This window comes from Rhinolophus sinicus, chromosome 4 (assembly GCF_057876585.1).
Source record: "Rhinolophus sinicus isolate RSI-liver-muscle chromosome 4, RSI-T2T, whole genome shotgun sequence".
NCBI classification, from domain to species: domain Eukaryota; kingdom Metazoa; phylum Chordata; class Mammalia; order Chiroptera; family Rhinolophidae; genus Rhinolophus; species Rhinolophus sinicus.
Window position 1 is genome coordinate 13,069,977 of NC_142504.1, and position 13,136 is coordinate 13,083,112.

At 49.1% G+C, this 13,136-nt stretch overlaps 2 protein-coding genes across 2 annotated transcripts; one reads left to right on the plus strand and one right to left on the minus strand.

Moving 5' to 3' along the window:
- Positions 1–197: 197 nt before the first annotated feature.
- Positions 198–6,666, minus strand: LOC141573053 (uncharacterized). Its single transcript, XM_088798078.1, has 3 exons — positions 6,271–6,666; positions 4,928–5,974; positions 198–4,737 (listed from the first exon to the last, which is right to left on the minus strand). The coding sequence occupies exons 1-3, from the start codon at positions 6,664–6,666 to the stop codon at positions 4,546–4,548; spliced, it is 1,635 nt and encodes a 544-aa protein (XP_088654204.1). The 3' UTR covers positions 198–4,545.
- TRIL (TLR4 interactor with leucine rich repeats) lies at positions 5,636–10,374 on the plus strand. Its single transcript, XM_019726167.3, has one exon. It carries the CDS (start codon positions 5,636–5,638, stop codon positions 8,075–8,077), a length of 2,442 nt encoding a protein of 813 aa, XP_019581726.3. The 3' UTR covers positions 8,078–10,374.
- The last annotated feature ends 2,762 nt before the right edge of the window (positions 10,375–13,136 follow it).

Below are 13,136 nucleotides of genomic sequence, written 5' to 3' on the forward strand. Positions count from 1 at the left end.
TATAAAAATCTGGGGTCAGAAGCCTATGGTTTAGATTGCGGTCTGCACTCTATCATTACAGCGGCAGATCATTCCAGAAGTCAGCTAAGTTCTCTAGCTCTTAGCATCCTCTCCCCAAACTAGAAATATGACTCATCCTCACCTAACGGCCTCGTGAGACTTATGTTGAGTTTAAACCAGATTTAGATACGAAAGTATTTGTTGATAAATTTTTTTATTTATTTCAAAGAAATATACATCGTAATTGTACATCATGTAGAAAATGCCAAAGAGTGTAAATAATTATTCAGTCTCTCACCATGTAAAGACCATAACTGTTGACATTTTTAACAACTTTCTTCCAGCTTTTTATAAAAACCCCTTGACAATTCAACAACAGCTGTGAGGACCACAAAAATGAAATAAAACAAGGCAGCTAGGTGGGGATATAAATGGCCAAATAAATGTTATTACTGCAGTATGAAGAAATCCAAATAAAAGAATAATGGAAAGTTGTACCATAAAACACAATTACCGATGTGGTTCCTAGAGATGACAAATATTTTAGAGTACTTATTTAGAAATAAGAGACACTTTTATACCTAAAGGATTTCCTTAGGCGACTGACTCAATACTATGCTCAGGGAGGACACCATGATATTACTGCTATAAAATTTCAGTTACACAAAAACAAACTTTATACTGTGACCATAAACAGTGTGTGGATTTGCCTTATTGCCTAAGTCATTATGCTCAGTCAACAACTGCCTTTCCTTTTGTAGCTTGCCAGAACTGCCTACAGTCAGTCACTGTAGTTCTTGAAGTTATGCAATCTGTTTATACATGTCGGTTTCAAACAATCAGGCATCTTTGAACTGATGGATAAGAATTTTCCTTGGACATAAAACCCAGTGTGTTGGGAGCAGTTACCTTGACAATGGCCTTAAACACGTACAGGGTTAGGTGGACGGATGCTTTCCACAGAGGTGTTAGTGCTCGATTGTTTTCTTCTCGAAAGACCAGGGCTATCACAGCTAATGGTGCTCATCGTATGTATTTACTGTAGGATGGCACCAGCCTCTGGGATCATCATCTCAGTTACATTTAACTCTCAGCCACGCTAAGCTTTGTCTCGCTCCTCTTTCTATCCCTGGACTCCTAGCAAAGGAGACACTGACATGTCCGAGCAGGCCCCTAAGAATTCTCGTTCAGTACCTTAGACAATACCTGGGAATGTGCTCACTGAAGATCCCCAGGCCCTCTTCTGGAGGTTCTGCGTCAGCTTCTCTGGGGGTGGGCCTAGGGTCCTGTATTCATAAGCTCCTCAGTTTCCTCTGCTGTAAAATGGGGATAACAATAGTTCCTACCTCACAAGGTAGCTGTGGAAATAAATTAGTTCCTTTAGGCCGAGTGCCTGGACCACTGGTTGGCACTCAGCTCTATGTAAGTGCTTGTCATTACCATTGTTACTATTCGAATATGCTCCGTCAATCGTGAACAGGTGTTTTGGAAATACTGTCTATTAGTTTTCTCAAAATTTAGTGTGTGTAAAAATCATCTGATGGTTTATAAATGCAGGTGCCGGGACTTCGCCCCTCCCCCCAGGGATTCGGATTTAATAAGGCAGATACCTAGCAGGGAATCTGTATTCCTATATTTCCTTAAGGAGGAAAATGAAGAATTAGCAGAGACACTGTAAACCAGGGGTTCTCCTTTTCACATTCCTCATCCCTAAGGCAAAGAAACTTGTCTCTCAGACTGGGGCAAAGATGAGGCTCATTCACATAAGAGTTTGGGGGAGGGCATTTGATAACATGCCAAGGGACCATTGGGGCGTCTCAATTTCCTACTTCATCTGTCAAGGGCCATACTGTCTGTCTGGGGTTGGCTCACATGAGCTGAGGAAGCAGCTGCCGTCCCTGCAGGCTGCCCTGAGTGAGCTCCGGAAAGCTGCTCCAGCCAAGCTTGGCAGGCCCACCTCTCCCTGCAGTGGGGGCTTGGCCTGAGCTTTCCTCCCCTAACCTGTCCTGCTCCAGGGCAGCCGGGGCCAACTCAGGTCAGCTCTAGGGGCAGTTGAACACATGGCCTGAGATCCTTCCTGCCTCTGCAGCTGCAGTTCAGTGGAACCGCAGGTTGCTTGGGAAGAAAGCGCTGTACTTCCCTGGTCCCTGGCGAGCTCAAGAAGATTCCATGCCTGGGCAAGAACACCTGAGAACCCTTACAACACATATGTGTCATGGAACCAGCTTGCCTGTGTTCCTGACCTCTGAAACTACCCACAGTGTGCTTGAGAGTTAAAGGGTGAGCTTTCCAAAAGGGAAGTGACAAAGCTCGTTTGTCTTATGAACAGCACTTCTTTCGGGATGTTCACTTGTGTTTATGCAAATTATACTTTTAAGCATAATCAATACTTGAACCTCCTGGGAACTGATCAAGCCTGGATCCACCCGTAAACAAAGACATTACGTAGTTAAGAGATAGGCATTTAAATGGAGACAACTATGTCCTTGCTTTCACTAAAAATTATTGCTTTTTATAGAAAATTAGGCATAGGCCATGTTATAATAAAATAGAATTAACATTTAAAAAAAAATGCTTTCCTGCGTACTCCTGTAATTTTCCTCCCCGTTCTTTCTAAATCCATGTACTTTCTCCTCCTAAAATGCTACATATGGACAAGCCTGTCTCAAATATTTGAGAAGCCCAGGGTTAGTGTATGAGAGAAAACCCCTGGCCTGAGGCCCCTTCCCCTCCCCCCTCAGCTCTGGCTCCAGAATTACCGGGAGTCTCCCAGAGGCCTCCTGGGCATAACAGTGGAAATACCAGCCCACACCTCCAGATTATTTTTGCATAGCTGCCCTTTGGCCTTCTCTTGGTCCCAGGAGTAAATAGATTTGTGGCATGACTGGTCCCCAGGAGGACAGATGGGGGAAAGGCCTGTACAGACTTAGGCAGTTGAGTCGGGAATTCCAGGGTCCCAGGAACCGGGAGAAGGATTGGGGGTACGGGCTGTGAGTGGACACATCCCTTTGGAAGCCCCAAACCCTGCTCTTATGGGGGCTGACACAACCAGAGGAGGACTGAAACATGATCCTCTAAATTACAGGGCTCAGGATAGGGACCCAGGTTGCCCTATTCCAAGAGTGAAGCTATATATACAGTATCTATACAAAATATATACAGTCTGCGTGAATACCTGGGTCTGGATGTTCTATCAACACATGTCCCACACAAACCACCGCAGATTCCAAGGTTCTAGAAGGCAAGAACTAGACAGATAACATTTTCTTTGTATATCACCTGGTTTATTTAGGCAGAGACAGCTCTTGATGTTGCAGTGTGGGTACGATTAGGTCAACTGCTTGCTGGACATCCTTAAAGGGGAATAAGGAATATTTATTTGGAAGTCATTGTATGAGCAAGGGTTGTGTGATACTATCAAAAAATACAGATGTCAAAATCTCATCAACAAAGATTCAGATAGAAGTTCTGGTGGTTCCTAAATCGCTCTCTTGCGTATGTTCCCATGCTTCCCCCCTGAGCACCCTTCTTACCTGCATCTAGGTATTACTCAGTACTTCCTGACGCTGGAAGCCTTCCTCTGCTCTCAGTTCAGGCAGAGTTCTCCTCCTCAGGGCTCCCACAGCGACACTGCACAGCTCTTACCACCCGCCCACACTGCTCCTTGCCCATCAGTCTCCCTATGAAGCTGCTGTCCCTGAGGCCTGGCACAGCATTCCCATGTTCATCCTGAGGCTTGGCACGTGCTAACTTCTCACTAGATGCCTCTTGCCTGATAACTAGCAGCAATATAGAGTTAATGCCATTTGGGGGTTGCTTTTACAGCTCTACTTTTTTATTACCAGGGAATCTAAGTACTGCTAGATTAAAACAAAATACCACTTGAACTCCTGGAAGAGAGAGATGGTCTGAAAACAAATCACACGTCTGAACGTGTAGCGTTACAGACATGAAGACCATTGGGGCTACTTACGAAAACCACATAAATGTACTCTAGATCGTCAGCTTCTTGAGGGGAAGATACGTCTTTCCTTTAATTTTCCACCGAGTGGGTCCTTAAAATTACATTTTTGGAACACTTTGGGGTGGGGTAGGCAGAAGGGGGCCTTTATTTTTAGCAAGATAGTTTGCATGAACAAATGGTAATTAACAGCTCTTTCTTGCCCATTCTCATTCCCAGCAGGGGCTGCCCTCAAAGGAGCAATTGATAAATGCTCCATTCTCTATTGATAATAAATGATAAGACTTCCCCAACTAAGCCAGGCCTGAGAACTTTTGGGCCTAAAGACACTGAAGATCACTGCAAGCCCAGACATAAAGGGGAGCAACACCCCCCCCCCCCCCAGCTATCCCCGCAGGGAGCAGTTACCGGAGGGTCTGGTAAGGTAATTTTATATATATGCACACGTGCAGGACTGGAGGAGAATTAATAAGATTAAATCACCAAAATCTGACAGAGGCACTTTCACGGTGGTAGAACCAGTTCTGAGCTTTCTCCATGCTCTAGCCTAAAGCAGAGCCAAGCAAATAACTCAGTTCAGATCCCTAAAGGGGGCGGTGCCTCTCCTCCGCTACCATCCACGTCAAAAACCCAAACACGCCACAGTTAGAAGGGGTCGACCTAGCCTCTGCTGACAGCAGCCCGCCAACAGCTCTTTGCAGACAAACTGTGCTCCCCAAAACTTCTGTAGAATGCAGGCGGACTCCGTGCTGCCCAAACTTCCCGCAGGGTGGTACCTGGAAGAGCAAGTGACTTAAAAACCAGTAAAACAAGCCGCGCTCCTACTGATCCGAAGAGATTGGTGTACTCGTCTAAAATAAAAAGGTCTCTGTCTGCAAATCCCGTTTGCTCGACCGGTAATCCACCCCCGCCCCCAGCCCAGCGTGTCCGCCTCGTACAGCTGTTTTTAATCCCTACTTTTCTCACTTGGCGTCCCGGCCTCGGGCTGACCAGACGCGGAGCCTCCTCCCCCTGCCGGGGTCTATCCTCCCTCCGCCGTCTCCTCTTTCCTCGCCTGCATCCCCGGGGGGCAGAGTGTGGGAAGAACGAATTTCCGCCCGGTTTCCTCGCCACTCGCCGACTTGGGTCCCTTCCGGACGCAGCCTGCGCACCGCGGCTCCTCCCCCGGCTCTTCCACTGAGACCGCACTCCCAGTCCCGGACCCAGAGCGAGGCGGCGCGGGCTGCGGGGGCTGAGCCGCCGCGGCGCAGCAGCCAAGCCGCGCCCCGAGCAGCTCTTGGAAGAGCTCCCGCCTGCAGCTGGGGAATCCACTCGGCGGGGAGAATCCGTGCCAGGGAATCCAGCTCTCCGGACTCGAGCTGCAAACAAAAACCTCAGTTCTTGCTCCCCCCTCCACCCCACGACGCGCACCCGGAGAAACATTTTCTGCAGAAATGCAACAAGTAGCACCCGTAGCTCGCGCAGCGCCCTGCGCCGCCTGACTTGGCTGAGCGAAGCCCGCCTGCAGAGACCCGGGCCAGCCACCGGACAAAGGGCGGAGGAGGGGCTGGACCGCGGAGCGGAGTCCGAAAGAGGCCATTTAGCGACTCTGGCCAGGCCAAGGGGAATGCAGAGGAGACACAGAGCCGGAGGGCCAAGAGGACGATCCGGCCGCTGCACGCTGGGCGGGCGGCGATGGAGGCTGCCCGCGCCGTGCGCTTCCTGCTTGTGGTGTGCGGCTGCCTCGCACTTCCACCGCGGGCCGAGCCCGTGTGCCCGGAGCGCTGCGATTGCCAGCACCCCCAGCACCTCCTGTGCACCAACAGGGGGCTCCGCGCCGTGCCCAAGACCAGCTCGTTGCCGAGCCCCCAGGACGTGCTCACCTACAGCCTTGGCGGCAACTTTATAACCAACATCACGGCCTTCGACTTCCACCGCCTGGGACAGCTCAGACGGCTGGACCTGCAGTACAACCAGATCCGCTCTCTGCACCCCAAGACCTTCGAGAAGCTCTCGCGACTGGAGGAGCTCTACCTAGGGAACAACCTCCTGCAGGCGCTCGCCCCAGGCACGCTGGCCCCACTGCGCAAGCTGCGTATCCTCTACGCCAACGGAAACGAGATCGGCCGCCTGAGTCGCGGCTCCTTCGAGGGCCTGGAGAGTCTAGTGAAGCTGCGGCTGGACGGAAACGCCCTGGGGGCACTGCCGGACGCGGTCTTTGCTCCCTTGGGCAACTTGCTCTACCTACATCTGGAGTCCAACCGGATCCGCTTTCTGAGCAAGAACGTCTTCGCCCAGCTGGGCAAACTGCGCTTCCTCAACCTCTCTACCAACGAGCTGCAGCCCTCCTTACGCCACGCGGCCACCTTCGCACCGCTGCGCTCACTTTCCACCCTCATCCTCTCGGCTAACAGCCTGCAGCACCTCGGGCCGCGAGTCTTCCAGCACCTGCCGCGCCTCGGCCTACTCTCGCTTAGAGGCAACCAGCTCACGCACCTCGCGCCGGAGGCCTTTTGGGGGTTGGAGGCCCTGCGTGAGTTGCGCCTGGAGGGCAACCGGCTGAGCCAACTGCCGGTGGCGCTGCTGGAGCCTCTGCACAGCCTGGAGGCACTGGACCTGAGCGGCAACGAGCTGTCCGCTCTGCACCCCACTATCTTTGGCCACCTGGGCCGGCTGCGCGAGCTCAGCCTACGCGACAACGCACTCAGCGCCCTCTCCGGGGACATCTTCGCTGCCAGCCCGGCCCTCTACCGCCTGGATCTAGATGGCAACGGCTGGACCTGCGACTGCCGGCTACGGGGCCTGAAGCGATGGATGGGCGACTGGCACTCGCAAGGCCGGCTTCTCACCGTCTTTGTGCAGTGTCGCCACCCCCCGGCCCTGAGGGGGAAGTACCTGGATTACCTGGACGACCAGCAACTGCAGAATGGGACTTGTGCAGATCTCTCGCCGTCGGTTTCCCCGACAGCCGATGATGGCGAGCGGTGGCCCTTACCCACTGCCACCGGGGAGGAGATAGCGCCCCCTACAGGTAGCCTCGCAGAGGAGCTGCCGCTACAGCCGCAGCCCCAGCAGCGGGGGCGATTACTGCCCGGGGTAGCCTGGGATGGGACAGCCCGGGAGCTCTTGAGCAACCGCAGCGCCCTGAGGCTGAGCAGACGGGGCCCAGGTCTCCAGCAGCCGGGCCCCTCCGCCGCTGCTGCCGCGGAGTGGGTTCCACAGCCCCTGGACCTGCTCGAGAAGGCCGAGTTGGGACGTCCGACTCTGGTTGGTCCTGAGCATGCGGAGCCCACCCCAACGGCTGCGCCCAACTCTGCGCCACTGCCTGCCGGCGACCCCTGGCAGCGTGCGGCGAAGCAGCTCCTAGCCGCTCAGCAGCAAGAGAGCGCTGCGCAGTCCCACGGCGGGGTCGGTCTGCCGCCGCTGGTGTCCGATCCGTGTGACTTCAACAAGTTCATTCTGTGCAACCTAACGGTAGAGGCGGTGGGCGCCGACAGCGCCTCGGTACGCTGGGCAGTGCGGGAGCACCGCAGCCCCCGGCCGCTGGGCGGCGCGCGCTTCCGCCTGCTCTTCGATCGCTTTGGCCAGCAGCCAAAATTCCACCGCTTCGTCTACCTGCCGGAGCGCAGCGACTCGGCCACTCTGCGCGAGCTACGCGGAGACACCCCCTACCTGGTGTGCGTAGAGAGCGTGCTTGGGGGCCGAGTCTGCCCGGTGGCCCCCCGCGACCACTGCGCAGGGCTGGTCACCCTGCCCGAGCCTGGGGGCCGGAGCAGCGTCGACTACCAGCTGCTGACCTTGGCCCTGTTGGCGGTGAATGCGCTGCTAGTGCTCCTGGCCTTGGCTGCCTGGGCGTCACGCTGGCTGCGGAAGAAGCTGCGGGCCAGGCGAAAGGGAGGGGCTCCTGTCCACGTTCGCCACATGTACTCCACCCGACGGCCCCTGCGCTCAATGGGCACCGGCGTGTCTGCCGACTTCTCTGGATTCCAGTCGCACCGGCCGCGTACCACCGTGTGCGCGCTCAGCGAGGCAGACCTCATCGAGTTCCCCTGCGACCGTTTCATGGACAGCGGGGGCGGTGGCGCGGGTGGCAGCTTGAGACGGGAGGACCATCTCCTGCAGCGATTTGCAGACTAGATCCAGGGCCTCCAGGGCTGTGGAGACCATTCATTGGCCTTAAGGAGCCACCTCTCTGGTGGGCCCCTCAACCCACCGCAGGGGAAGGTCTCATTTTATCACGTCTCTCCTTTCCCCCTTTTGTGCATTTGCCAGAGGGGCCAAAGGGAACAGACAGTCAATGCGGCGCCACCCCCCAAATCCCAGTACTCACTCATGAAGTAAATGGCTGGTACTTGGTGGTCAAGGCCAAGAATAGGGGACACATGGATGACGGGGTCCAGAGGTGGGAGGCCTTTTTTATGTGGAGACCTTGGTTTTCGTGGTATCGCAATGCAATAGCCTGGCCCCTTTTGGAGTAGAAAAGGGTGCTTGTTCTCCCAACATGAACAGAAAAAGATTTGGATGCATACTTTTTTATTTGTTCAGTGTCCAACAGAGGCGTTTTGGTCCTATTTAAGGAAAAAGGAACTTATTACCATTACAAAGGACATTTGACAAGTGACTCCACTGGTATGGTGGTCTCTGCCAAGAAGGATGATTTAAACAGGTGGGAAAATCAAACACTTGCCAAGGAACTCTTTAATGGTGGTTAATAGAACATTCAGGATAATTTAATGTTTAAGTAATTAGAGACGCTATTTTTCTTTTTTTTTTTTCAACAATGTGAAGAGCTCGGACATTTAACAAACTGGTCAATAAACTCCAGGACTCTTTTAGTTGAGCTGGGAGTTCAACTATTTTCTTTTTAACATTAACACCACAAGAACGTTTGCTGACCTTGGGGTTAACTAAAGATTACATACTTTCTCTGGAGAAGGCTGCCTGCAAGACTTCTCTGTCAGGGTTGCTCCTGTGGCTTTTTAATTTTATTTTTTTAAACCTGTATATGTTAAAGGATATTTCAATGCCAGATTTGATGAAAGAATGTAATGTGTATGGGAATGATGACCCCATAGGGAACACCTGTGGTCTAGTTTGCCTACCACATCTCTGACAATGTGTTCAGATTGGAATAGGATGTGGTACTTCTCATGTTTTTATCAGTGACACTCAGTGACTGTGCCCTCTTTCCCTGTAGTCGCACAGTTAAGTGATAAAGGTAATTTCCTAATGGGGAGCAAGAGGTGATTGTCAACCGATAGTGTGATGTTTGAGCACATTTATGTCTTAATCTATATGAACTGGTAGAAGGGAAGAAATTACTGGGGGAAAAATGTGAAAAAAAATGTACATCAGTGGTTGTCTGTTTCTACTAAAACCAGAAGATTGTTGAGTACTTAAACCTCACTGTGAAATAATTCTATATTTTGCAAATTAATCCTTCCACTACCCAGTGTTTTACCGTGTTATTAAATTGTATCTTTTAGTTAATAGCTGCAGTATTTCTTTTAAATGTTTTTGTTTTAAACTTAGGGTTAGGCTCCTTTATTTGCTCTGTTGTTTTCAACTATTTGAGATACTTTCGTTCCCTGATATTTATGAAGTACATGTTTATCACTAAATGTAGTGCCTTGGTTTACATGAATAATTTTGTGTGTGGTCTAAAAATGTAGTCACTACGAGGGTGTACATGGTTATATTGACCGTGGTTATGACTCCATTGGCAGAGTAGGGTGCCATGGAGGCCACTACAATGGTGCTAAGGCGAACAGTAATCTCCTGTTTAGAGCCTTAAGCCCCTGAGGGTCCTGATGACTCAGGGAATCTATCACAGTCCAGGGGTCCTTCACCCCCAATCCACTCCTTTTATGTTTGGCCTCCATTGAACCAGGCCTGCCCTTGTCCCGACAGCTGAGTAGGAACTTAGGGATCTAAATGAGCTGATCTTTGTTTATGTTCAGATGAATAAATGTCCAGACCACTTAAAGTACAGCTGCTTTTCTGGCAGTCTCATCTGTGGGGTCAAAACTTAATAAACCACAGGAAATAGACTGTCATTCTTAGTTTGCTGCCAGAGCTGGTTTCAGATTCCAAGCTTATTGGTACGTGGGAGAGGTATAGTTGTTTGTTCTTATTTGCAACCTTTGGAGTATCTTGCACTTTTCATGTTCCTCGCTTTTCTTCATTCATAGAGCGATTGCATCTCTTAGCGGTTTCTTTTGCACAAAAAGTGTAATATTGAGTCCCATTGGAAGTCTGGAAAAGACCTCTGTTTCTTCCCATGACTCACCCTCTTTACTGCAGGTCATCACTGAAAATGCTTAATGCCTGGATCTATGTAAAAACAGTTTCACTGAAAAAAGCCTTTCAGTGGGAAATGAATAAATGTTATACATTGTTGTTCAGTTACGTCAATAAACCCACGTACTAATAGAGATGTGTTATTGTTGGGGTTGCCAATATTTTACACACTTTCATAATGATATACCGCGTTTTTCTACAGCAGTTTTCATCAAGGAAAATGAAACATAAGCATGAAGTCTTTCGTCCTCTTTCAAAGTGTTGTTTTTTTTTTATTTCCCTTTCCGTGGTTGTATGACTTTATGCCTACGAACAATGAGATGACTCTAAAAGCACATGGTCAGCCATGATGTGAAAATACTGTTAAAACACCAGTGACAGCAAGATGATTGGGTCTCAGCAGGCATCAGCTGTTTGAAGGAAACTGAATTAAAAGTCAAGCCCTTTGACTGTCATGGTCAATAAGAAAAAGGAATTATCTTGAACTGGAGGTCGATTTTGCCATTACAAAGTTTATGACAAGATAAAATCCCTAAAGAAAGAAGAATCAACGTTGTATGAGGTAGGAGTGTTCAAATAAGGGGCCATTGAAGCAGTCTGGGATGTGAGGGGACCCTCAGCTCAACCAGTAAGATTATTGCCTTCATAACGCCGATCATTTGGTGACGCTACCTGGTAATAATTAGCATGTGATCAGAACACCTTCACTAATTTGCCATATACTTGTTTTTTTTCTATATGGCAACATAGGCAGCTACTGTATATTCAGAAGCCGTTAAAACAGACAATGGATCACCTGGTATTTATAGTTCACCCCTCCCCTGTCTGCTTCTAAGGCTTGGAGATAAGTGACAAGGAAGCATTCAAAATTCCAGACCAGGATTGAAACAGATTCCTACTCAGTCTTAGACCTTCACCGTCTCAGAGAATTATAAGCATGTATTTGGCGTCAGGCACTATTTTAAGAGCATTCCCTACCCTAATTCATCCAGTCCTCATAATAAAACCCTCTGAGGTAGGTACCATTACTATCTTCACATTAGAGTTGAGGAAACTGAGGCATAGAGAAGTTAGGTATTCTGACCAAGCTCCCTGAGTGGGGGTGAGGGGGAGGATAGAGTCTGGATTGGAAGCCAGGCTGGCTGGCTCCAGACGCCTTGCTGCTGCCTTGTGTGTACATACCCATGACAACCGATAAAACATCAGGGGACTGTACTTAAGAGTCACCATGAATGTGTCTCTTCCCCAATACAACACTTTAAAAATCACCTCTAAGGAGTGCGGCCTGTATTTTCGGCCTACTTTTCTTAACGTGTATAATACATCAATAGCAGTTTGTAGTGATACATCATTCGTCTTTAAATATTTCATGAGAGACACGAGGTGCATCTCACAGCCACAAATGCTTCACTCTGTCCTGACCTGGGTGGGTCACTGTTGTGCGCTGGGAGCTTAGTTCTCTCCACTGCTTTGTGAGCTCCCTTGGGACAAGGATCCCATCTTGCATTTCTCTTTGTGTCTCTGCAGGGCCTGGCTAGCTCAGAGTAGAGGTCCTGGCTACCTGCTTATTGATGAGTGCTACAAGGCATCTGTTCAACCTTTGCCCGCTGAGACACACATGCCAGATGCTGTTGACATAAGTGATATACACTTGTGGGTTGGGTCAGGTCATTTAACAGCTGTAATTCCACCCAAATATACATTTATATGGCAATGGTTGAAAACTGGTGGGTGCTATAAGACGGTGTGTTTGACTGGAGGTATAATATGATTCCACATTTTCTATCATTAATACAGGAATACTGTTCTCAAAAAAGTGAACATTTGGGATATTTTACACACATTTCCTCCCTTTGTGTACTATTTGTAGATTTCACTTTGCTTAGCAAAAAGCTTGGATTATGTCGTATTTCTGTTAGCATTCCTATCATCTAACCTAGTGCATTTCACGTAGTAGATTCTCAACAAATACTAGTAGAATTTTTTTCAATGTAAGCGTTAATCCTATTAGGAAGAAGGGAGTTACGGTAGGAGGAATTTTTCATTGAAGATCTTTTGGATCTACCGAAGCCTGAGTTTTTGCTTTCTAGGACATGGAACAGAAAATTACTGTATACACACTGACTACTTTATTTTCCGCCCAGCCCCATTCTTTAGTAACTTCTTCCCCCACAAAAATCATGACTGAGACTTTCTAAAAAATTCAAGGCATGAAAATAATTTATGAATTTCTTTCTGCACCAGAAAGGCACAATAAGACAAGTGTTTATGTGAGATAAGGGACATTTCAGTGACATTGGGAGGCATGAATTGAAGTATAGGCAACTAGTTCCACCAAGTAAATGATTATCTGCTGTTGCCAGAGTGAGCCATTTCAGTGGCTGATGAGGCTGCTGACCTTGGCAGATTTATCATCATTACCCCGGGAGACAGAAACCAATATCTCTATTCTTGTGGACACACATCCATAAAAGGAGGCACAATCCAGTGGAAAAGAATGTGTGTGTATAGGTGTGTGTGTGTCTGTGTGAGAGAGAGAGAGATTGGTTTCTTACATTTTCTTCCTTCTTTTAACTTTTTTTTCTATTTTTACTGAAAAGAGAAGATGACATCAGGCCTCTGGTCTGCAAGCTCAGATTCACAATAGCTACTCCAGTCTGCAAGACTTCAAGGGGCATAGTTTTTCCTTATAAGGGAGCTGAATAGGGCAGCAAAACATGGACAATCTGTGTTATCATCTCTCAGGCTGTGATTGCCATCTGATTAGGGAGGCCACAGTTGAAGGATGTGACCTTGGCGGAGACTGCTGCTAGCTGTCTCCCCTCACCCTCTACCCCAGTATGGTGCTAACTGCTTTCTGGCCTGGAGTTTAGAGGCAAACTCTGGGACCTGTGTC